The following is a 27,363-nucleotide window of genomic DNA, read 5'->3' on the forward strand; positions in this document are numbered from 1 at the left end:
GATATCTATAGGTTTCATAAACTGAAGCAAACTAGTTCACTTGAATTGCTATGCATCTCCCTAGTATTTCTTAATGCGAAACAATGTATTTGTAGAAATCATCATTCTTTCTCAGGGGATAATTTACCAGGCTCTCATTTCAGCTTAAAATCTTGAATTCTACAGGACACATTCATACACAATGTCAAAGTTCAGGAACACTTAGACACTAAAAGAAGTGTTTTATAACAGTGAAGTTTTTAGAACATGTATAATTCCATTTATATTCTCAAGCTTTTCAATTCTATTTATCTTAAAATTAGTTTCATAAACTTATGATTATAATAAAATTAGTTTCATAAACTGTTATGATTATAATTCAATATCATTACATAATATATTTATTTGAGAAATGTCTGGTAACTCTCATTATTAGGTAATTTAATGATTCAAATATCCTGTTATTATTTTGATGTTATTTGCACTTATTAAGTTACCTTTTAATGAAAACACAAACAAAAAACCTTTTCCAAAAAGTATCGGAAAGATTTTTATTTTGAAGATGGGGAAAGCAAAGTATGGTTAAGCAAAAAGGTCTCTCCAACTGCACGGTTGAGTCTCTAACAAGGTAAGTAATTCTCTGTATCAACTGTTATCACCCAGGAAAATACCCTACCAGGCAGAAAACTGCTGTTCATACTATCCAGAGTGAACTAAAGTAGAAATTAAAGAAAGCCAACTATGAAATCTATGTGAAAAATAAGAAATAAGCAGCTCCTAATCAACTGAGAAATGAGATTGATAAGCTCTTTATGTGCCCAGCTGAATATGGCATTGAAACACAAGGACCAAGCTTATCTCATGTTTGTTTTCTTCAAGTGGCTGCAAATAGATAATGGCTACCAGCAGGATCTACCTTACAAGTACACAGTCTAGTTCCACAAGTAGATCACAATGGCACCAAATTCATACCTTTTCACAAGAAGGGAGATTTACTGTCAATATTAAATTGGCAGCAAATGACCAGGGAAGCGAGAGACTGAAAACAAAAAACTCATCACACAGATGCAAACTAACACCCCTCACACAGACATATTCTCAGAAAGTGTTTCATGTTATCTTGTGCCGGTTATGGGTACCTGCAGCGACCGATGGACACTGAGTGGCAATCATCTCCTTGTCACCTCTGCGCTTGATCACATGTCACACTTTGCCCTTCACTTCAGCACCTCAGCTCTCGAAGACTCACAGTACACAAGGCCAGTTTCTCATGAGATGTTTCAGGATTGTGAGCTATTGATGTTACAGGTCATGCCAGTAATCCTGGACCAACACACAAGCTTCTCCCCAGTCAGAAAGAACATGCAAAAAATTCCTTATCAGACAGTTGGCAGGAGCGCAAGGGAAATTGATTTTTATGTCATATTTGTTGGTAGAATAGCCCTGGCTTCAAAGCAAAGTTTAGAGTAACAGTACACAGTTACTAAAGACTAATTAAGTTCCGAAGTTTATCACTGGCTAAACTCACATTGTATCTGTGATACAAAGCAGATATTTAAGAATGGTGAACATATGACCCTGTACTTATGCTTGACTAACTAACTTGCAATTCTTTCCCTGAGTCAGCTAAGCCAGGTTTTGCTGTTCTAAGAGAAAAGTTAAATTCAAAGAGGGTAAGGCTTACAGGGAAAAATATCCCATTATTTAAAAAGGAAGGGAGGGAGGGAGGGAGGAAATCCTACCATCACCATTCTGCATGCTACTCAGGCACTGAAGAGGTTTACCCAATGAAATTACTTTTCATCATTGGTTTCAGGATACAAGACCATTAAAATTAGAAAACACTAAAAAAAAGTCCCATTATAGTTTCATGAAATCTGCCTGCTGTGGAAAAATATCAAAATGCAGTCTCACAGAGGCTGATCATGTTAGAGTATAATATTTATTAAATTTCATCATTTATGATCACTCTCACAACCAAATTAACCTTAACACAACTTTCACATTTAGAAACACAGACAGCAAACTGATTTTTCAACTATTTTGCTTACATTACTTTTCAACTGTCATGCAGTGCTCATAATTAGGAGATACTACTATACATTAACACTCTCATATTATGCTTATTAAGAACCAAATTCAGAGGGTAGAAAAATGCCAACATAAATTCATTCTCCAAAACTGCCCACGAATGTATTGTCACTGTTCTTTCTAATCATATATTTATAGTACATTCTTCAGTAAAAGGTATAACTGTAGTCACATAACAATAGTTATGATGAGGCAATATCATTTCAAGAAAGAAATACAACAAATGAAACTAAAAATTGAAGAGAAGCAATCGGAGCATATAAAAATCATTTGAGAACACCACATAAACTCCAATGTTTTCCACTTTCCAGTTGGAAAGAACATGCACAAAGTTTTCTTAAGACAGTTGTCAGGAGTGCATGAAAAATTGGCTTTCATGTCATGTATGTTGAGAGAAGATCAATGTCATTGAGGAAAAGGGACTGTGTTCATTATCTTTTGGGTCTGTCTATATCATCTATAGCTGAGAGAAGCTTTTGTCTTGCTTTCTTATTGATATGGGATCCCAGGCAAACATTTACCAGATTGGTCAGCTGCTTCGTCGAATACTCCTGCTCAAAAAAAGAAGATTCAAATTTAGTACACTAAAACACATGTATGTGATCAATGCAAAAAACAGGCAGACAGATATTCAGGTCTCAGTGGATAGTTACTGAGCACTAGAAATCAGTGTAAAGCAGTGGAAACTGTAGTCAAGACATGGAAGACACACTGTTTACAGAGCTGTTAATAGTGGGGAATAAGGATACCTATAGTACACACTTGAAACAGGAAGCACTAGAATGTTTTTAATACGGCACATAACATACCAATTAAGATCACACACTATGCTTCTTTCTATGACAGTCTTTGTTATTAGGTTATCAAAATACACTGACATTTCAAAATTTTAAGATGCCACTAAGTAAGCAGTTTCTAGCACTGTACCTTTTGCAAACATTTTAGGTAAAAGAAAAAAATCTCCAACCACAGAACAACTCTTCTGAGATATAACAAATGAATAAGGTAACAAAGGACAAAAAGTTACTGGTTTTTAAACCCTCGTATTATAATTGGTAGCTAGAAAGTACAATTAAGACTACAGTTGACCCTTGAACAATGCAGGGATGAGGGGTGCTGACCCTCCATGCAGTGGAAAACCTGCACATAATTATAGTTAGCCCTCCTCATCAAGGTTCCTCTATATTCGAGGATTCAACCAACTGAGGATGATCATGTAGTACTACAGTATTTACTATTGAAAAGATTTGCATATAAGTGAACCTGTACAGTTCAAATCCACGTTGTTCAAGGGTCAACTACGTAAGTATTATTTTGCTGTACAAATCAATTTAGTTCCTGGATTTCAGATAAGTTGTTAGGATGAGTATGAATAGGAGCTCATCAGAAAGTTTTATATCTTCATTTGGTTCTGGAGGATGAACAGTAAGAGTTCAGCTCAGGAAAGAGTTGTGTACTAGCATCTAATAAGAAAAGAACATGTCTTCACTGGAGGTAACCAATAAAACAGTGCAATTTCAAAACATGAGAAAGAGTTCATCTTAAAAATTCAGCAAACTGCTCAGTTTGTGTATCTGATCTCTGAGAGCACCTGTAAACACCTCATAAATTCTCTCAAGCAATCACTCAACATTTAGAAAGTACCACCCAAGCACTGCACTAGACATTGTGGAAAGTTCTCTGAAAACAGGACAATCCGGGCTGCTGGGAAAACTTCACTGTATTACAAATATCAGTTAGTTAAAGCTTTTCCAAAATACGATTACTAAAAATTTTAGTCCACTATATTAAAAGAAGAAACCCTAAAATGGGCATCGTTCTTACATCAAATAATGGACCTCTACGAGCTGTGCTTTTTCTCTTCAGCTACTTGTCCTTTTACCCCAAATCCCTTCCTCAGTACCAACCCCAAAGTGTTTACAGCTTACTTTATTAAATGGATTCTAGCAACATCAGCAGTTCATCTGCATCTGGTTTAGCTTGGTTCTCAAATGACGGAGGTCAATGGGACAAAAAGTGGTGACATATTTCTCAATTCTGGTGTATTGATTAAATCACTGAAAATAACATGTACATTTCTACTTTGCTCCCAAAGATCTGAAACTGCCCTACAGTGGGCACGTTTACACAAAGTTCAGGCTAATGGTCCAGACTAAAACTCATTTCATTTATCTACAGTGTTGAAACTAGAAAGGATGAGCCTGATAAAGTAAATATAAATAATTCCTTACTTCCTTACCCAGTCAAATGAAATAAAAATTTACTTAGCTTTTACCCATGATGTTTACAGTATTAATAAATGTGAACACTAGAGTTACTGACGGAATAAGATTTGGTGATAATTTTAACACTTCTCATATTTTCATTAAATCTGTCTTTACATACTGCCTATCTAGACAAATGATATATAATAACAACTATACCGAAAAGCTCCCTGTATTGAGCATTCTCTGGTGATATATGTTGAGTTGAACTGTGTCAAAAAAATTCAGCATCCACAATAACACTTGCTATAAGTAGTATTTTTCTCTACTTACCTATATATTCACACAAAAGAAAAATAATCTCACCTATACTTAAGGTAAAATCTAATGTAGGATGAGGTTAAATTTAGCTATTTAAATATTAATATACCAATCATCACTACTACATGTCAGTGTGTTCAGGCCATCACCCATTCATGGTTCAGGGCTACAAGAAGGTTTAAGTTACATAACAGACTTTAGCTTGTGAATCATTTCAATGTTGCTATATTCAATTTGTCCTGATGTTAACCAATTTCAGCCTTCTCCTACAACACAGCTGCAGGATAAACACAGCTAAAGTTCAGACTCTGGCTGTTTTTCCAGATAATTACTGCTACAGTTCACAAAGTCTCAAAAGGATTTGATCAGGCAAAGGACATTGCATAAACAGTGTGAATATGGTAAAGAACTGGCATAATTAGTTCATGCTAAAAAAAGCAAATGTTTCTATTTCACCCATATGATTTTGAATTATATACTAGACAAGAACAGCACAATGGATAAGGAATAAAATTAACTGTTTCCCAGCTCTCACCCTATGCTCTTTGATCCAGCGTTCCATGTCATTCTCAGTTAGATAGTACGCTTTAATATAGGTTTCCACAAATTCTTTATCTGGAATTGGTCTAATATCTGTTAGTTTTTCAAGTTTCATTAAAAACTGTTGAAAATCCAATTGCATCAAGGCACGACCCTCATTACTACACTTCTTGACGTTGGCATATCTAAGACACACAAGAATTAAAACACATAAATGATGGGATGGTTAGAAAAAGAAACCTTTAGGTACTTAAACTTTTCTCTAATCCACATTTGGTGAGATTCTATGAGAAAAAAGAGCACATGAGCCTTGAGTCAGAAGGACTGGGTTGTGTTCCAGCCCTGTCACCAAGCAGTCATTTTACCTATCGGGGCCTCAGTTTCCTCATTTGCAAAGCAAAAAGATCAAATAACTTCTAAGGTTTCTTCCTGCTCTACAGACCATAGTTCTGCCCACTCAGTTAACATAATCATCTGTAAGAATGTTAAACTGGTATTTAACTGGTATTCCAGTTAATCTGGCTGCCAAGAATTATTTATAAAACTAAGCTATGAATATTCCCAAGTAATCTTAGCTTCATAAAACTGTTCAATATTTTAACTACTCAATGCAAAGAAAACAAATGAAATAACTCTCCCGTAAACATTCAGCAAACCTAAGAAACATGTAAGCATATAAGCAAAGAAAGTACATACATATTTTTCATAAAAAACACTTTATAGACTTATTCTGAGACCCCACACTACTAAAAAACTGTGTTCTAAGGTGGACTAGTAATAAGAATAAATATGTTAACCCTAACAGTACATTTTATTATTCATAAGTCAGTGTCTCATTCCTTCAAGCATACAAAATGTGGAGAATTCAACACTAGGAAATGAGGTACTTCCCCTAAGGAAATCTGCAAGAAAACTAGTTTATATTATTTAAAGTGACCAAGCTTTTTTTTTTTTTTTAAAATAAGTGTTTTATACACAAATATAACATTTGTTATTCACTTTTCTACTATTAAATAAATTTGTTAACAGTACAATCCAGTCATGATTGTTGACCGAGAGCCATTTTGGGATTTACAGCACTGCTGGTTGCAACCCTAACCCTAACCGACTGGATGGTGTATTATACAAAATGCCAAGGCTGTTGTCAGCTTGTCACCGTCACTTCCACTTTCAAACACATTCATTTTTATGACAAATAAGAAACGATGAGAAATCAGATAAATGATAGTGTGAAAATTCAACTGATGTGCAATTCTAGATCACTGTGAATGGTCTTTGAAATAGCAGTTTGCTTTCCAGGGATATTTTAAATGTATTACTGATTCTTATTTGTATTCTAGATGTTACAGGCAGAGTAAGCATGGTCTCTAAGTGGGAAAATTACTTTTGATCTGTAAACTCAACATATGAAAGATTGATACAGTTTACAATGATATAATAATGATATTAACAGTGATATAGTGGCTATGAGGACTGATTTTACCATTAGAAAATGAGGAGTTCATAAGCCTTCTCTGCATTTAAAAACTATGTGAACTTGGACAAGTTACTTAACCTCTTTAGCCTTGAGTTTCTGAGGCTAGGTTATCTCTCTGTTGACAAAACAGCGAGAATACTACCACCAAAGAGAGTTTATGTTAGGATTTGGTGATAGAATCCTGTGAAGGGCTTGTTTCAATAAATGACAAATAGCACTCAATGAATGCTATGTATAATCAACATTGTTATAATTGTATTAGGTAATAATAATTATTACTAGTTTAATTTTCAGATAACCATTAGATGCTGCATTCCTCACTCCTCTACTAGCTGATTCTAAGTCACCAGCAAGAAAAAAAAGTGACACAGTGGCGTTTAAGGTCTTTTTTCTAACTACATTCCAAAGTTAAACCTGAATTACTATGAGACTGTCTGCTATTTATCACTATTTATCACTATCTCTACCTATTCTCTGCATCTATTAGTGATAACATATAATGTTATTCATATATTATGATTTATCACTAAAGAATCAGATAATGCTTTCATGAAAAACTTACCCTTCCACAATTGTTCTATTAGCCAGACGTATACAATGTTCCCAAAGTATATTAGACACGGGCAAGGGTATCCGAACTCTCTTAGAAACTTCATTTAACCTCGTGTTAAACTGCTCAAATTCCTAAGACGACAAAAATCGTGGCCATATGTGAATATAATTATAATGTTACATTGCTTTCCCATCTTAGAGGCAAAAAAGATTTTAAAATGCTCAGAATGAAATCAAGTAAAACAAAGAGAGATAATGCCAAAGATAATTTGGACTTAGTGTGAAGTGTTTTTTTAAGTATATCAAATTGAATAAATCATGTTGTAATACAGAGTACACTACATTTCATCTCAAAGGAAATAAGTGTCATTAACTGATTAAACAATGTTCAAGTGTTTCTACATCTCAAATTTTTATATGACTGTCAGTATGGATTAAAAAGGCTTAATAACTAATATATCTTTAAAAGTATCTTTAAGAAACCCATATTTTAAAAAAGCGTTTGAATGAGCTTTCACCTCAGAGTGAACTATTTGTAATTTGTAGCTGTACACCTTACAGAGCAATCTGATAAATTATTCTCTTTCCTAAACATTCTTTTAAAGTAAATAAATTATTACATACTGAATGATTCAAAAGTCATGTAATAGTTCTAAATTTTTAGCACCAAAAAAACTCCATAATATACATTATCTCATTACGTATAGAAAAACTGAACATTTTATTACTTATTAGTACCTTTTGTGATACCACTCTACTAAAAAATATATGTAACTAATTTAGACAATTTCAACAGCTACATGAAAGCAGATGGTTCACCCTTCAGTAAATTTATTTCTGATTTCTTCCGACTATTATCATCTCAATATGTTCACTTACAAAAGTAAATGCTGTTGATCCTTTCTCGACAATACAGTTCAAATAATTTTAACAAGCCTTAAAATGATATATTTTTCTTTAGTTTCCTCAATAGAGAAACTACACAATGTGTACCAAGTCAAGACTGACATGTATTCAAATAACACAGGTGGAAAAAAATCTGATCATCACCAATCAAGCTACCACATGATCGTTGTGTTATCTCTGGCTGCTTCCTAAATCACAATTTTTTAATGATTTTTGACAGTTAACTGCTTTTAATCATTTATGAGAAAGAAGTAGGTCTTCAGCCCACTAAGCTTACTTTTGAAAATCAAAGTAAATAAGTAATTGCTCTTCCTCTTTTTCATTTCATGAATCTAGCAAAACAGTATTTGCTACTGTATTTATGCTTCATACTACAGTAAACTCTGCTTTAGATTTCAAGAGTCATAATTCAATACTTTTCATTAATATTTTAAAGATAAATTTATAGGCTTACTATATGAAATGCCATTCTACTCATTGCTAAATCCAATGTTCAAGAATGCTTATTGTTAAATGAATAATAAAACTACTTCATTTTACTTATGATTCTTTTGGGACAGATTCTTTTGCAGACTGCTTTTACCTAAAGGTTTGGACTTGGAAAAGTAACAGAACAAAAGTTACCATAAAAGTTTATTTTCTTTTTTTAAATAAATGTATTTATTTATTTTTGGCTGCGTTGGGCCTTCTTTGCTACACACAAGCTTTCTGTAGTTGTGGCGAGCGGGGGCTACTCTTTGTTGTGGTGCGCAGGCTTCTCATTGCAGCGGTTTCTCTAGTTGCAGAGCACAGGCTCTAGGCGCACGGGCTTCAGTAGTTGTGGCATGTAGGCTCTAGAGCACAGGCTCAGTAGTTGTGGCGCATGGGCTTAGCTGCTCCGCGGCATGTGGGATCTTCCCGGACCAGGGCTCGAACCCATGTCCCCTGCACTGGCAGGTGGATCCTTAACCACTGCACCACCAGGGAAGTCCCATGAAAGTTTCTTTATGAGAGAAAGTCTTAAACTGCTGAAACTTGGGTTCAGGTTAATAATCTGAATAACACTGGTTCTTTCTTATAATATTAATGTTTCTTGGAATTAAGAATAACTGAAGCAAGTAGCCTCTTCTAGTATGTATATTCACTGAAGGCAGAAGTCTCTTTTTTCTTGCATCCCCATAAGTACCAAAATTAGCAGGTCATAAAAAACAGAATCAACTTTTCAAAAACAGAACTGTTCAAAAAAGAAGGGGTGTGATTTATAAATTACATGTATCTTTTACATTCCAATTAAAATTTCCAGCTGAAGTCTCCTAGGTGATCTAGAAATCAAAGTTCTTCCAGGGTGGCAATTATAGAGCATGCTTAGATCTCATGCTAATACCTAGACACTGTTAACTGATCTGGCACCCTTAGTTCCTTGAGTCTGAGGACAGCCCGAGAGTCCTCAACCCAGTCCTCCAGAAAGGTGCCAGACGTCACTGGGAGCTGGCACACCAGCTGAATTCAGCTGCTATCTCTGTTTTGATCTCTGGCTTTGTTTACTGGTTCTCAAGTGTCCCAGCCTATTATTTACTGCCTTTGGCTAAGCAGGTAAGAATATTGGTGTAAATGAGGTAAGTCAAGAGCTAAGAAGGGCCAATTTCTTTTCGCTGACAAATATGAAAAGCAAAATTTTTCTGAAAGCTGTTTTCATTTTCTCAGATGCTCTTCCCTCACCTCAGACGTGCACATGGTTCATTTCCTCACTTCCCTCAGGCCTCTCCTCAATTCTCACTTTATCAGAGTCCTTCTGTGACCATAAGTAAATAAATGGTATTCCTCTCCAACCCATACGCTGCCACTCTCTATCCCTCTTCTGCTGGTTATTTTTTCACCAGACTCTTCATCACCTGACATATTATATATTAATGTATCTCTTTCGGGCCTCTCACTGTTGTGGCCTCTCCCGTTGCGGATCACAAGCTCCGGACGCGCAGGCTCAGCGGCCATGGCTCACGGGCCCAGCCGCTCTGCGGCATGTGGGATCTTCCTGGACCAGGGCACGAACCCGTGTCCCCTGCATCGGCAGGCTGACTCTCAACCACTGCACCACCAGGGAAGCCCTAATGTATCTCTTTATTGCTGTCCCTGCGCCGGCATATAAATTCCTTGATGGCACATAAGTTCCTTAACTCACAACTATATCGCCAGCACCTAGATCAGTACATGGCATATGTCAGGTGATTTATAAATATCTCTTGATGCATAAATGAAAAAAAAATTATCACAATTCTTTCCAGAAAACTTATAAATGTTAAGTCATTGAACACAAAGGTATTTGCATGACACATTGCAAAAGTAATGTGATTTCTGGAAAAAAAGCTTAGAATAATCAGGGGTGTAGTCTCTTGCTAATGAATATACACAACTCTAGAAATATCTTCTAATTAAACAGAAATATCCTCTTGTCACTACAGTCATGGCCATTGAGGTTACATAATATGAAGCCAGCTAAGACACACTAATCAGACTCTAATTCAAAATGGGATATTACTGAGCAAAAACAAAAAAATCTACAAAGTATTCTTGGGTCTAAAAGAACACAAAATTTGGAAAGAAATCCTAATCCAACTCAGGGACTTTAATATCACAAGAATGCTAGAACGTGGTACAAACTATAATCTCACAATTTTGGAGCTATTGCAATTACAGGAATAATTCCCTTAGTAGAATTATCTTTAACAGAGATGTTTCCAAGAATACTTGCCTTTAACAGTGCATCTACATATATGTTGTGCTGTGACATAATTTCTTTTACATCCCATTTCACATTAGCCATTAGGAGCAGCATCTGTTCATAATCAATGGCTTTACCAGCTACAATCCAGTAAATTGGTTTGCGTAGTTCACTGGCTGTTGAGACGGTCTGAAATAAATTTCACAGAAATGAAACCAAATATTTTCTAAATGTATAAAATTTCTAAAATATATTTTGTTCCTGTTTCTAGTACACATCATATCTGAAAATAAAACACTATACACTTGGAGATTTAAATTATGAAAATACTTTAACTTGTGGGCAAGGAAGGGTCTTACTCAAAACATGATTTTGAGATATTCAACAAACTTGAGGCCACTGACAATTCAACTAAAAAACTACAGATTTTTTCACTTCTCTCCATTTCCATTTCTACTTGCACCTCAAGATCCCATCATCTCTCACCCACATTAGTCTAAAAGTCTTCAAACCAGTCTCCTGACTCTAGGTTTGCCATCTGAGGTCCATTCTTTACACTTCCCCCAAAGTGCTTTCTAAAACACACACCTCACCATGCTACTCACCACCTCTTTCAAATCTTCCAGTAGCTTCCCAGTTCCCTTGGAACAAAGTCCAGCTCCTGGCTGGGAGCACTGTATGTCATGTGACTTCTGCTTAATCACTCCGGCCATCTTTCTCATCACTGGCCCTCTTCCCCGCTCTGAGAATTTGAATTTTCCTTAGCTGCTCACAGGCACCGTGCTCTCTCATCTGTAGGTCTTCATATAAGCCACTACCTTAGTCGAAATATACTCCTCTCACCCTCTTTCTCTCTGGTCCAGTTTAAACATCAGTTTCTCAAGACAGCCGTTCTAGATAACCTCCCCCAAACCATACCCCTTCTCCGCCTCCAGTCAAGGTTAAATACCCTGCCACTGTTTCTTTCCCTTAACTATACTTTATTGTAATATAGTTTTAATTGGCTCTTTCTCTTACTAGACTAAAAGTTATAAGAGGTACTCAATAAGTATTTATTTAATACAGGAATTCATGAATGAATAAACAAATATTCTAATCCACCTCTCCTGAGGTTGAGAGACTGACCACTAGTTTAAAAAAAAAAAAACAAAACACCTAAATAACATGTGACAGTCCTATCCTGCTCACAGTTGAAATGATATATAAGACATGTCTGACCTGAGAATAAAACTGCTGAAGAAAGGGTTTTTTGACTGCAGGCATCACAGCATCCAGATGTGGCTGAAGGAACTCAAACTGTTCAGCCAAGAATACCCTAAAGGGAATAAATAATCCACCATGTAAACAAAACACAGTATTTAGAGCCTGTCAATATTTTTGGTGTAACTAATCTTTAAGATCTCTGAGCAAAAGTTTAACAATTAAAATTATTTTCCATTTTAAACAACTACCTTGCATTGCCACTTGACACACTCATTTACAATTCACACAAAAATTAATGCTGAGTTATCACTGAACGTGAGGTGATGTGAAAGAAGGATGACTTCAAAGGAGCTAATCTGGTTACAAGGTGTACAGTTTTGCTGCTTTGCATGTAAGATATGAGCACAGATAACACAAAAGACTGAAGAAACAATACAACAGTATTTTTAGAAGGATTTCCCATGTAATTACACACATCAGACCCATGAATTCACAGATTTAACACCTGACACTTTTTAGAAATAACCCAAACATTCATAACAGGAAATAAAATGGAACTTGGCTGAGACACAGACGTGAACTTCACATGCATACACAAGACATACACGTGCATGAATCGGAATCATTCAGCTGAAGACTGCTGGCAGTCACACTGTTTTTCACTACTCTTTGTTTTTTACAAAACCTCTTAAATTATACTGGACCATATTTTATGGAAGAAGTTATATGCTCTCACTTTATTAAAGAACTTGGGGATTTATAAAGGTCAGGATGCACTCCTGCTGATGTCAAGGGTCGACTACATTTAACACTAAACTGACAATGTAACTACAGTTTCTCTAGAATTGTAATTCAATGGCAAACTATAAAGTACTATACTACAATATGCTTTTCTAAAGTCTTACTTAAACCAAGGATCATGCTGCTAAAGAATGAAACTTAAAAGGTTACCCTCCTTCCATTTATACACCTGAAAATCAACCATGCCATTTTAAAAACTGATTCGTAATCTAGTTTAGGATATACTTCTCAGAAATATTGAGTAACTTAAGGAATATTTAGAAGTGGGAAATGCATACAGCTAGAATACAGTGCTTACTTTTATAATCTTTCTTAAATATTTAATGGCAAAGCAACTGTTTTTAACAACTTACAAGGATTCTGTGGCTACCACTCTTTCCGCCAACCCATACAATGTATCCCCAAATGTCAAAACCACTAGGTGACTGAGGTGAGGGCTCGGTACCTTCTCCTTTCTCTCTTCTGCTGCTGTGAGCGTGGCAGTAGGATCAGCTGAAACTTCCTGAAAATATAACATACATATACACACACAGCCTGAAATAGCAAATCTAATAGCAATAACCCATGTGATTTTACAAAATTGGAGCTATAATTAAAATGCTCTCAGGCATACATTAATTACACTTAGTTTCAGTTCTTTTATTCCTCCTTTTACATTTTCTAACTACTAGAACTTTCCTTTTTATACTAAGTGAAAATGATCCAGCTCCATATGCTATTATCTGTGCATGACCTAAAATTGCCCAACACAAGGAATCTTTATGAATTGACAAATATTTCACAGAGACAATAGTGAGATGCCCTTCAAGAACTTGTAAATGAGGAAGAACAGACTGCCTCTCCAGGACCAGGCTGGTAAAATCCAAAATTATGGTGTGATTAACCATTTCACACCTAAACCTTAATCAAGGTAACTTTGGTATAATCCCAAGAAGGCAGGACTAAAATGTTGTCTAACCTGAAACAGAAGCAACTGTATTGTATATCTCTAGGGATAGATTACTGACCTGAAGGAAGATGGTAAATGGAAATAAAAGAAAGGGATGCCCAAAGAGCAGAGTGAGCTGAGCCTTATAAGATCCTCAAAGAAAATTACAGCACAAAAATTGAATACAAACAAATCTAAAAGTGTACAAAATGTAAATCTGGATTACTTTTTAAATCAATTACATAATCACAAATCTCTAACATTTGCCTTACGAATAAAAGAGACATCAAATGCATAGGACTCTGGGAGTATAACAGGTTTATAAATTTTGCAAAATGGAAATAATACATTATAAAACCTTTCAAGTTAGAAAATGGTTTTATTCTTGTTTAGTTCTTTTTTATATCCTATATTCTACTAAAGGTATTGTCTCTCTTCAATCTCTAATTACTCAATTAGCATTTAAAAGTTATTTTGGGAACAACTGTGCTTTCTCTAAGGAGGATCAGGATAAGGGAACTATGCAAGTTAATCAATGTCACAGCTCCACTATTTATTTCCTTCTACTAAAAAGGAAAGTAATCACCCCACTACTGCCAAAAACAACAACAACACACAAATCACAAAATTACATATGGTTTGGTACCAACTGGGTACCTGTGCTATTTAATTTAATTCTGGTGGCTATTTAATACTTTTATTATTTTTTTTTTTTAAGATTTATTTATTTATTTGGCTGTGCCAGGTCTTAGTTGCAGCACACGGGATCTTTGTTGCAGCATGTGGGATCTAGTTCCCTGACCAGGGATCGAACCCAGGCCCTCTGCATTGGGAGCGTGGAATCTTAACCACTGGACCACCAGGGAAGTCCCTGAGGGGGCTATTTAATCACCATCTACCAGACTGTCCAAGTGAAGAACCTTAGAATCATTCTTGAACACCCCCTCTTCCTTTGCACCTCCCTCATGCCTAAACAGACACCTCTCTTGTTTGTTTCTTCCTCATGTCATTACTTCAGTAATACCTAGGTGATCTTTCTAAAATGGAGATGTGATCATACCACTCCGTAATTTAAAAGTCTCAACTGACGATCCCTTCCTTACAGAAAAAAAGCCTAAACTTGTTGCCACGATATTACTCCTTTACAAACAGCTACCTTGCCAGTCTCATTTCAAGATAATCTCTACACCCCTAAGGTCTAGTCACACTGGGCTGCTTACTACACCTGTCCTACTGACACTCCTGTCATACCAGCTCTCTTCTCCTTGCCTGCCTGGCTCTTACCTCATTGTTTAAGAATGAACTCATATTCACCTCCTTTCTATAACTTTCTCAGTCTCCCAAGAAAAGTAACTATCTTACTTGTGTTAATATTGCCTATACATATACCTGTTACGTGGCATACGGCATACTTTATCAGTTGTTGTTTTCTAACTCTCCTACCTCATTGTGAGTTCTTGGTGGGTAGGGACCAATTTCACCCTCTTTGTACCTTAAGTCCTTGGCATGCCTGTTGACATTAGCAGGCTCTCTGTTAGTTTCATTGATGGAGATGTTGATAAGAATCTTCTCTTCCTCTCCTATTATCCTCTTTCAAGCCCATTCCAACCAGGTTTTTGTCTGCTCCACTCCAAAGAAAGAGTAAGCAAGGTCCCCACCGGCCTCCTTATGGCCAAATCCAATAGCCAACTCTGAATATCCATCTCTGAATATTCCCCCTGATCTTTAAACACTGGGTTCAGTCCCGAGATTTCTCTGACTTACATTCTACTCCCTACATGATTTCATCCGGTCTCACAGTTTTAAATGCCATCCATATACTTACAGCTCAAAATTTATATACTTGCCCTGACCCCTCTCTCACCTCTTGTGCATTTAACATATCTGAAACTGAACTCTTGATGTCCTCTTCAAATGTGTCCTCCTAAAAGTCTTATCCATCCCCATTATGGCACCTCCATTCTCCAGAAGTCAGGTGCCATCCTTGATTCTTCTCAGTGTCACACTCCTCTTATAATCCATCAACAAATCTTAATGTGTCTACCTTCAAAACAGATCCATTTAGGGAAATACACTTGAAGAGAGCAAGAAAGTCCCAAACTGTCAAGCTGACATAAATAAATGGTATGTGTTTATTGCACACTTAAATGGAAAAGCTCCTAAATGGATCCATGTTTCAGCTTATACCAGTATAGTAAGGAAAGGACACACAACTCTTTGAAGACTTTAAAAAAATGAAACTTTAATCAATCTTTACTCTCACAGTGAAACTTATATTTTTAGCCTTTCCTGCCAGTAATGTACTAACTAACACAAAGAAAATTCATATTTATGGACTTTCCTGGATCAGTTTAAAATACATTTTTATTATCAAAGATTCAAAGTTGGCCACAGATCTTAAACAGTTTAGCATCACCAGGTAGATAACTAAAAATTCACATTTCTGGTACCATTACCACCTACCCCAACTTCCTTTCCTGCTTGTCCACTATTAGACAATTTTTCTTAGACTTTTATTTGATGTGTCAAACAAATTTTCTTAGTTTACGGTGAATGTAGATGATAAACAATTTCAGGTGGCATTTTAAAGAACATGATGATTCCATTTTGCCTTTTACAGCTTAAAGAGAAGCAAAACTCAGAAGATATATATGCAGAAAATAAAATCACCAAAAAAGTGCTTATTAAAGTTTTAACTAACACATAGGAGAAATATAAAGAAAAATACTACCTCCATCCAGTGGTTCCAAATTAGGCTATAAATTATTTTAATAGCCAAAGAATGTATTGAATAGCAAGAAACCAATTAATGTTCTCTGCCAATGTAGATGCAAATTAATGAAGTGAAGAAAATTTATATACCAGCTTATGAAAACCTGAGATCAAGGTCTAGTAAATGACAAATATATTTTTAAAAATAATAAAACGATGCTTATCAGTATGCGTAATAACTTAACACATAAAACACTGGAAATTTTCAGAAAAACTTCTACTGTATTGTTGTAGTGTCTTATCCATCAGAGGAGTGGGGACTGTGGAGAGGCTCTGTCAAAGGTCAGTGCTCCTTACAAACTGACAGAGGAACAACGGCTCACACAGTCTTCTGATCCAAGGTACAGTCTTTGATTTAAGAGATGCTAAGAATAAGGTCTTAAAAAAAGATATTTTTAAAAGACAAGGGGGCAAAGAAAAAACCAAGCACATCTATCAGTTTATTGGGGAGGGGTGTGTAGCTGGTTTTAAAAAAACGCATTTCTAAAATTGACTATTACAGCAATTCAGGAAAAAACTTACCAATGAACAAAGAACTGGTCTGACAGATGCTACAGATACACTGTTATCGTTAGATGGGTGACAGCTTGTCTTAAATAACAGCTAGTTTGGTCCCATTGTTTACTGGGTCACGCTATTTCATTACACACTGTATGGCAGCATTAAATCCACAGCTTAAGGGTCAGATCTGGAACTGTGGTTTGACAATCATAAGCTAGTAACTAGTAGAGCTGGCAGAGAAACGCTAGAGTGAATGATTCTAGTGGTTTATTTCAGCCCACCTATCTTGAGGCATTCAGCCAGAAACAAGAAAAACTGAAGCTGTGGACTAAGATCTGGAAAACAAGATCTTCAGGTCAAGGTTATACTAAGTATCAAAGAAGGAGAAGCAAAATCAAAACAGGTAACTGCCAATGGGACCGAAAGCCAATGATGGATTTTACACAACAAAGACCAAAAAAAAAAAAAAAGAAAGAAAAAAGAAAAAGAAATAGATGGCTGTGTCAAACAAGGAGCCTTGACTCTGAAAACAAAGATCAGGATTAAGTGGACAAGAAAACAAGCCAGGTTAATCCAGGAGACACCAAACTCAAGGATTCGAGTTTATTCACTTACTCTATAAACATTTATTGAAGAGATGCTATGTGTCAAGGTAAGTGCTAGGACTATGAACATATATTAAAAAAATATGTGCTGGGGCTTCCCTTGTGGCGCAGTGGTTGAGAGCCCGCCTGCCGATGCAGGGGACACGGGTTCGTGCCCTGGTCCGGGAAGATCCCACATGCCGCAGAGCGGCTGGGCCCGTGAGCCATGGCCACTGAGCCTGCGCGTCCAGAGCCTGTGCTCCGCAATGGGAGAGGCCACAACAGTGAGAGGCCCGCATACCGTAAAAAAAAAAAAAAAATGTGCTGGGCCAAAAGACCTCCAAATTTTAAGGGGGATGGATGAGACGGATACAGGTTATTTCCTCTGTGTAAACAGTGCTCACCTGAAATATCTGCATACTCCTCTCTCACTTTATTCATATCTCTGCTTAAAGATCACTGTCGCATCACTCTGCTTCATCTTCTTCTTGGCACTGATCAGTATCTGACACTCTTATACATTTATCTGTCTCTCTGCCCCAATAAGATTCAAGTTCCAAGAAGACGGGAATTACCTCTTTTGTTCACTGATGACTTTCCAGGCCTACAATGCCTGGCATATAATAATTATTCCAAACAAGTATTTCTTAAAAGAATGAATGATTACATTGCTTTATAAAAACTTCAATAACAGAAGTATGCTCATAATATAGAGCTTATGAGAAAAGAGGAAAGTGATTGCTTATTTGGGTAAGTGACGGAATAAGGGAAAATTCATAGATGCAGAGAAATGCACTGAATGACAAAAGTCTCTGGCTACAGTGATCAAGCGTAAGAAAAATTTTTTTCTTATTTTAACTGCTTATGTTGGCTTAAACACTATAGAGGATCAGCCCTGTTTTGCGACCTAACCCAGCTTTTTAAAACATGCATTTCATCACATGACACAGTTAAGAATCCAGACCCCCTACTGCATAGCCGACTAAACCTAACTTCTCAAATGTTAAAGCCATTTATAAAGTCATCCTAAACACTCTTTGCAACACAACTCTTCGGCATAAACTGGTGCCCCATCACAAAAATCTGCCAAAATTTGGGCCAGGCTCGCTCCCACCTCAAGGCCCTTGCTCAGCCTCTGAACCTTAAATTGAATGCCGTTCTTTCTCCTCTTCCCCACTGCTCCCATGCCTACTCTTCAAAGTCTAGCATAAGTCTCACTTCCTCCTTCAGTCATTCTCTGACAGTAATTTTGAACATAAACCTTTCTTCTCTTTGAACTTGTACTGCATGTAGAGCCAATATCATATTCTTTTGTGTACACCAGCTTTCTCTCTCCATCAGACTATAAGAAACCTCCATTTTACTTACTGCATGCCATTAATGTTCTAGGGACACAGGAACTCAATGTACATATAGGAATACACTTACATGTAGTTGATTAGATCGCCAATTTCTATTTTAAATAACCTAAAAGAATTGATTACTTACCAGATCAATGAGGCTTTCTTGTATTCTGTTTAGAGTTGTTCTTAGTCTACTACTGCTAAGACCTAGTCCCGTGGATTCCAACTGAAAAAGAAAACGAGAGGCATGTTAAATTGCTGTGGAGATAACCCTGCAAATGTTGTAACTTCAAATCAGTGAAAAGTAAGTATGTGGTGAGTTTTCACTCAGATACTTAGCATTCAGAGGGTTTCCAAACTGCATTTAAAAATACCAAAACATCTAAGACAGAAATCAAATCTTAACCCTCAAAGGAACAAGAGAGCTATTTACACATGTTCATTTACAGGTCACACTAATATCTATCAATCTAATGGATTTATCAGGAGAGAGTTCACCAGAATTTATTTCCCACAAGTTATTGTTTTTAATTGCAAAACTTAAGATTTTTAGATACTTAAAGAACCCAAGGATAAGAAGGGCCACACTGATACAGAAAAAACAAAACAGAGATGATACATACTTTCAATATCAAGAATGAGAGCATGGATAACACTACAGATCTAATGTTGAAACACCAGAAGGATAATAAGAGAATATTATGAATAATCTTATGACAATAAATTTACCAAACCAGATGAAACAGACAAATTCCTTGACAAGCTATTATAAAAATTGACCTAAGAAGAAATAGAAAACTTTAGCAGCTCTTATTAAATTTCATTCAATAAAAACCTTCAAAAAGGACTAGTCCTACATAGACTCTCAGAAAGTAGAAGAAAAGAGAATGTTTCCCAATTGTTTTATTGTTTTACTACTATTACTCTGATTCCTAAACCAAACAAAGATACCACAGAGGGCTTCCCTAGTGGCGCAGTGGTTGACGGTCCGCCTGCCGATGCAGGGGACGTGGGTTTGTGCCCTGGTCCAGGAAGATCCCACATGCCGCTGAGCCTGCGCGTCCGGAGCCTGTGCTCCGCAACAGGAGAGGCCACAACAGTGAGAGGCCCATGTACCACAAAAAAAAGAAAGATAGATACCACAGAAAACATAACTACAGACTCCTAAACTTTATGGACACAATTTTTTTAAATCCTTAAAATATTAGCAAACTGATTCATGACCAAGTGGTATTTGTCTTGGGAATGCAAGACTAGTTTAACAGCCAAAAATCCTACTTTGAAGTTAACCAGTGTATTTCACCATATTAATATATTTCTTTAGGAAAGAAAGTTAAGATTGTTTAAATAGATTCAGAAAAAGCCATTTGACTAAATTTATCCTTTCATGATAAAAATTTAGAAAAATTCAGTAACAGAGGAGAGTTTCTTCAACATGACTACAGGCATCTATAAAATAGCTAGCATCATACTCAATGGTGAAAGGGTAAAGGCTTCCTATCCAGGATAGATGAAAGTGGAGGGAACAAGATGAGGATGTCAACTCTCACCACTTTTTCTTGAGAGGTAAAACCTTTGATTTCAAATCATTTTTTTTATAACATCTCTGTTGGAGTATAATTGCTTTACAATGGTGTGTTAGTTTCTGCTGCATAACAAAGTGAATCAGATATACATATACATATATCCCCGTATCTCCTCCCTCTTGCGTCTCCCTCCCACCCTCCCTATCCCACCCCTCTAGGTGGTCACAAAGTACTAAGCTGACCTCCCTGTGCTATGCGGCTCCTTCCCACTAGCTATCTATCTTACGTTTGGTAGTACATATAAGTCCATGCCACTCTCTCACTTTGTCCCAGCTTACCCTTCCCCCTCCCCATGTCCTCAAGTCCATTCTCCATGTCTGCGTCTTTATTCCTGATCTGCCTCTAGGTTCTTCGGAACCTTTTTTTTTTTTTTAGATTCCATATATATGTGTTAGCATATGGTATTTGTTTTTCTCTTTCTGACTTACTTCACTCCGTATGACAGACTCTAGGTCCACCCACCTCACTACAAATAACTCAATTTTGATCCTTTTTATGTCTGAGTAATATTCCATTGTATATATGTGCCACATCTTCTTTATCCATTCATCTGTTGATGGACACTTAGGTTGCTTCCATGTCCTGGCTATTGTAAACAGAGCTGCAATGAACATTGTGGTACATGACTCTTTTTGAATTATAGTTTTCTCCGGGTATATGCTCAGTAGTGGGATTGCTGGGTCCTATGGTAGTTCTATTTTTAGTTTTTTAAGGAACCTCCATACTGTTCTCCATAGTGGCTGTATCAATTTACATTCCCACCAACAGTGCAATCACTAAATGATTAGTGATGTTGAGCACTCTTTCATGTATTTGTTGGCAACTCTCACCACTTTTATTTTACATTGTGCTGGAGGTCAATTTTTTTTTTTTTTTGTAATTGACTTCCTTCTTTTGTGGTTTCTTCATTAACCCAATCTTTATTTAGATGTGTGTTGTTTAATCTCCAAACACTTAGGTTTTCCTATTTTATAGATATTGGTTTCCAATATAATTTCATTGAAAATATATTCTGTATGATTTCAATGTTTTAAACTCATTACAACATGTTTAATGGCCCAGAACATATGGTCTCTCCTGATAAATGTACCATCTGCACTTGAATATATATCCTGTCATTGTTAGGTATGTTGTCCTACAAATATCAATTAAGTCAAAATGGTTCAAAGAGTTGTTCCAATCTCCTGTGTACTTGCTGATTTTCTATCTAACTTGTTCTATTAGTTACTCTAGTGTTAAAATCTCCAGTTGTCATTGAATTTTTTCATTTCCTCTTGAATTCTGTCAATTATTGCTTCATCTGTTTTGAAGCTCTGTTACTAGGCACATATGCATTTATGATCATTATGTCTTCCAAATGAACTGATCCTTACATCATTAGAAATCCCTCTATCTCTGGTAATACATTCTGTTTTCAAACTTATTTTATCTCATATTATAGCCACTGCAGTCACCTTATGCTTACTGTTTGCATGGCATATCTTTTCAATCCATTTGCTTTCAATCCATGTTTTTTGTTATTAAGCATGGGCTTTGTTTTTAATCCACTCTGACAATCTCTACCTTTTAATATGAGTATTTAGTCCAGGAACATTTACTGTGGCTGGGTTTACATCTACCATTACCTGTTTTCTTTTTTGTTCCTTGGTTCCTCCTTTCCTGCTTTTTCTAATTATATGATTTTTTCTTTTATTAGAATCCTACTTTAATTTTCCTGTAGGCAAAAGTTAAAGTGCTTTGTATTATTTTTCATTATTCTTCTATACATTCTCGATATTTCACAGTCCATTTACTGTTAACAATGTACTGTTTTACATAATATATAGAAATCTTGCCATCTTATAGGTCCACATCCCTCCACATACCATGGTATAGTTGTTATACGTAATACATTTACATATATTATGAACTCCAGAAAAGAATGTTATACTTTCAGGTTTAAACAGCTATATGGTTTAAAAAGAAATTAAGTGGAAAAAGAAAAACAACAACAACCTTTTGCATTTCCCCAAGTAGTTTCTATTACCAATGCTTTCATACTTTCTGAGGATTGATGTTTTCATCTGGTATCATTTTCCTTCACTCTGGAAAACTTCCTACAACATTTCTTGTATTACATGTCTGTTGATGACAACTTCTCTTAGTGCTTTTTTATCTTTTTATCTGAAAATGTTTTAATTTCATATTCATGCTTGAATAGTATTTTTGGTGGCTATAAAATTCTGGACATTTTTTATTTTCTTTCGATGTCTGAAAGGTGTTGTTTAACTCTCTTCTAGTCTCCACAGTTTCTCGTGAGAAGTCAGCTGTTAATCAGATCATTGGTCCCTTTTATGTCATAAGTCTATTAAAGTTTTCAAGAGACAATTTCCTCATGAGGTACCCCACTAGACTTTTCTTTGTGTTTATTCTGTTTGCTGTTCATTTAGCATCTTGTATCTGCAAATTTTTGGACAGTGTTTCTTCAAATATTTTTTCTACCTCATTCCCTCTCTCATCTCCACCTGGTATTCCAATTAAATGTATGTTTGACCATGTGATATAACTTAGCACGTCCCTAAGGTTTTGATCATCTTTGTTTTTCAATCATTTTTTCTCTATGTTCTTCATTTTGAATAATTTCTATTGATCTATTTTCAGGTTCACAAATTCTTTCCTCTGTCATGTCCATTTGGCTAAGTACATTCAGTAATTTTTTTTAATTGCTGGAACTGAATTTTCAGTTCTAGGATTTCTCTTTGGTTTTCTTCCTACTGTTTCTACTAGAACTTCTTATTTCTCTACTGAGCTGTTCATGCATTTAAAACATGTTTTGTTTTACTTTATTGAAGATAGTTAAAATGGTCCATTTAAAATCTTTATCCCTTAGTTCCAACATCTTGAGTTCAGACTATATTGATTTTCTTTTTACTGAAGGATGTATTCCTCTCTTTTAGCTCTATGTATTTAGGTAACATTGGATTGCATCATCCATTCGATTCTAGAGATTTTGGATTCTGTTACTTTTCTCCAATAAGTATTGTTTCCTTTGTTTTCAGTATGCAATTTTCTTGGCCAGGCTTCAACTATAAACTATCTTTTGTGTAGCAGCTTCAGTCTCTATTCAGATCTCTTTTCTTTGACTGGCTGCAGTCTGTTCCACACAAACATGGTTCATGGGTTAGTCAGAGATGTGGGTAGATAGAAATTGGGGATCCCTCCTCTGACTCTTTCCCGTCTGAACTTCTCCCTACTCTTTTCAGTGTTCCCCATTTCCTGGCTTCACTTTTCTGATCCCCCAATCCATAAAGACTATAGGTTTCCTTATGCGTGTCTCCAGTTATGTGCCTCAGGGACTGCACTTAGTCCTGGGCTAAAGGCCACGGAGATGGAATTTTTTTTTAATTAATTAATTTATTTATTTATTTATTTATTTTTGTCTGTGTTGGGTCTTCATTGCTCTGCCTGGGCTTTCTCTAGTTGAGGTGAGAGGGGGCTATTCTTCGTTGCGGTGCATGGGCTTCTCATTGTGGTGGCTTCCCTTGTTGCAGAGCACAGGCTCTCAGAGCACGTGCTTCAGTAGTTGTGGCACGAGGGCTCAGTAGTTGTGGTGCATGGGCTTAGTTGCTCGGCGGCATGTGGGATCTTCCCAGACCAGGGCTCGAACCTGTGGCCCCTGCATTGGCAGGCAGACTCTCAACCACTGCGCCACCAGGGAAGCCCAGAATTTCTTTTTATAGTTTCCCCTTCCCCAACCACTAGCGTGAAATCCCACCAGAGTCTATGCTTCTGTTCACTCTCCAGCCTTTTGTTTTATAAAACATCCAGGTTTTATAATTGTTTTCTGCAAGAAATATCATCTAACAAGGTCTCAGTCCCTCATACCCAGAAATGGAAGTTAATTCATTCTTAAAAGTTTAGATTTTGAATCAGACTCTCTACAAAAAAACAGTTCCATTAATGATAGTTAACTTTAAATGAGGCTCACAAACCGTTGTCAAGTAATAACCCTCATAAGATTTACTTGGATAAGAAATAATTAGGATATAGGACTTCCCTGGTGGTGCAGTGGTTAAGAATCTGCCAACGCAGGGGACATGGGTTCAAGCCCTGGTCTGGAAAGATCCCACATGCCACAGAGCAACTAAGCCCGTGCGCCACAACTACTGAGCCTGCGGTCTAGAGCCCAAGAGCCACAACTACTGAGCCAACGTGCCACAACTACTGAAGCCTGCACACCTAGAGCCCATACTCCACAACAAGAGAAGCCACTGCAATGGAAGCCCGCTTGCTGCAACTACTGAGCCCACGCGCCGCAACTACGGAAGACCACGAGCTCTAGGGCCCGAGTGCCAAAACTACTGAGCCCACATGCTGCAACTACGGAAGCCCGTGTGCCTAGAGCCCATGCTCCACAACAAGAGAAGCCACCGCAATGAGAAACCTGCGCACCGTAATGAAGACTAGCCCCTGCTTGCCACAACTAGAGAAAGCCCGCATGCAGCAACAAAGGCTCAACGCAGCCAAATAAATAAATAAAATTATTAAAAAAGAAATAATTAGGATATCAATCCATATCTCCTAAGAATCTACTATGTGCTTACTACTGCATTAAAGTAAGCTACAGAATGGCCTTCACAAAAGAATGAACAGGAAGGACCAAAGAAAACATAACTCAAGAGTTGAACATCAGAAGGCTTGAGGCAAGGCAAGACAAAGCAATACTATGAGTACCATTATTATAATAGAATCAAATGGATTCGATATATACTACAACATGATGTAGTAGGCTATAACCAGTTCAGTGAAGAGCAGGAGCTTCAGGAGTAATTAGTATGAACAGAAAAAAAAGTCCCTTAACCTAACGCATACACTGTGTCCCCCCTCCCAGACAATGACTTTCTAGAACCCCCAGGACACAATGAGATGCTTATTCTTCCATGAGCAGCAACCATTTAAATTCACTCATACAATTCTCTCTCTTCTGGGAAGGAAGCAGGAGTAGCCATGTTAAAAAGTGCAAGTAAGAGGTAGAGTAAATGCAGTATTCACTCATACAAACTCGCTCATATGCACATTTTGTTCTGGTTCATAGAATACACACTGTTTCTAATACAGCATATGGGTGAACATCCATATAGAAAGAAACCCTTATAATTAACAATATTGTTTGAATACAGTGAAATGGCTTTTACTGAGTCTTACAGGATTAAAAATGCTTTTAATATAAAATATCAGACTAATGTTTTCTTTAAAACATGACAGATTTTAAATAAAATATGCAGCATACTTTACAGTGAGCACCTACCTGCACTTTGCTTTCATCAGCTTCTAGTGAACCCCACTGTAAACAAATCTGTGCCAGTATCTAATCAGCTAGAAAGTCACATCCAAAAGCACTCAGTTCCAAAAGTTTCTGAAGGACTCTACTTGAACACATCTTATCAAAACTGTGGTTCAGAACTGTTTTAACTAATATGATAGTCACAAGTCATGTGTGGCTATTTATATTTCAAGATAAACTAACTAAAATCAAGTACAATTGAAAATTCAGTCCCCAATCATACCAGTCACGTTTCAAGTGCTCAAAAGTCACTTATGGCTTATGGCTACCATATTGGACAGTACAAATACAGAATATTTCCATTACTGCAAAACTTCTCTTAGACCGCACTGGTCTAGAGGCACAGTCCAAGAAGACAGAGTAAAAAGCTCATGTAGAAGACTAAACGATTCTGACAATTGGCTAAAACTCCAGAATGTCTTTCTTCGTTAATATTTATTTATTGAGAGTGATGGATTAGTACATATTTTAAAGCAACATAAATTCTGCAGCAACTTAGTTTCTGATTATATTAGTATTCTTTCTAATTTTGCAGAGTTAAGAACATAGGAAATTCAGATCCCATATTAAAAGATCATGTCTTTGATACACCTGTAATCACAGCAAGACTATGAACATTTATATGATGTAGTTATCCATTAAAATTCACAAGTTTTTGAAAAGGTACAAAATATAGTATGTGAAAAGTTAGTATTATGAGTATACTTTTATACGAAAAACTGTCAAACATGTAGGTGAACTACATAATAATTCCCAAGTATCAGATCAGTTACCTGCTTAATACTGTGCTGTTCTCCTTAGGAGTAGAAAAAGGTAAACAACAAGAGCTTTGGAAACACAAAAAGGAGGTGCAGGAAAATTAATTCTGTGGCAGGTTCAGTTCAAAGATTTTCAATTATTTTAAATAAATATTTGCCGTTATCTTCTGAATGTAGTAGTGCCTGCTAAGGTTGTTAGCCAATATTTAAAATGTCTCATTTACTGTGTAATAATTACACACTGGGCCAGATTTAAACAAGGCAACCTGCACATTTTTCATCACCAAAATATGTCAAGGTTATAAACTAATGCTGTACTTTTTCTGTCAAAAATTTGAATAATATACAATATGTTTATCATATCAAAGCTTAAAATTAATGTATTTTAAATAAGGTGGTGGGGCACACAAAAAGCTAATATCAATAATATGTTGGATTTTTTATGGATACTTTTCAAAGTAATGTTATTTATGTATTTTATACAGAGAGAATGAATTTTACATTTACAAAAACAAATAAATTTTAAAAGAAACAGACTCCTCCCCCAAAAGGTTGACTTACTGAATCATTCCGACCAAAAAAGGTATATATTGCATACAAGTAATAATCAAATAGCTGAGACATGAAATGGATAACATCAAAAGCAATTGGTTTAAGAATGTTCATCATCTGCATATATTTACCTGAAAAGAAAAAAAAGTAAATAGAAAATTAAAATCTGTTAGTCTATAATTATTAAGAAACCATAAAATTACTTTACCAAAATATTTTTTTAATGAAATATTACATTCCTCAG

The 27,363-nt window shown here is 36.2% G+C and overlaps 1 protein-coding gene across 2 annotated transcripts in view; it reads right to left on the bottom strand.

Annotated features, from left to right (window-relative positions):
• Window positions 1–1,899: 1,899 nt before the first annotated feature.
• Window positions 1,900–27,363, bottom strand: part of VPS50 (VPS50 subunit of EARP/GARPII complex) — a 140,129-nt gene continuing 114,665 nt past the window's right edge. For both annotated transcript variants that reach the window (XM_065883462.1, XM_065883463.1), the window contains 8 exons: window positions 27,129–27,250; window positions 19,046–19,126; window positions 13,126–13,274; window positions 11,987–12,083; window positions 10,799–10,957; window positions 7,175–7,296; window positions 5,131–5,320; window positions 1,900–2,621 (listed from right to left, as the gene is read on the bottom strand). In XM_065883462.1, the coding sequence (XP_065739534.1) occupies window positions 2,502–2,621; window positions 5,131–5,320; window positions 7,175–7,296; window positions 10,799–10,957; window positions 11,987–12,083; window positions 13,126–13,274; window positions 19,046–19,126; window positions 27,129–27,250 (1,040 nt within the window). In that variant the 3' untranslated portion in view covers window positions 1,900–2,501. The remainder of the gene's footprint in view (window positions 2,622–5,130; window positions 5,321–7,174; window positions 7,297–10,798; window positions 10,958–11,986; window positions 12,084–13,125; window positions 13,275–19,045; window positions 19,127–27,128; window positions 27,251–27,363) is intronic.

This window comes from Phocoena phocoena, chromosome 9, assembly GCF_963924675.1.
Source record: "Phocoena phocoena chromosome 9, mPhoPho1.1, whole genome shotgun sequence".
Taxonomy (NCBI): Eukaryota; Metazoa; Chordata; class Mammalia; order Artiodactyla; family Phocoenidae; genus Phocoena; species Phocoena phocoena.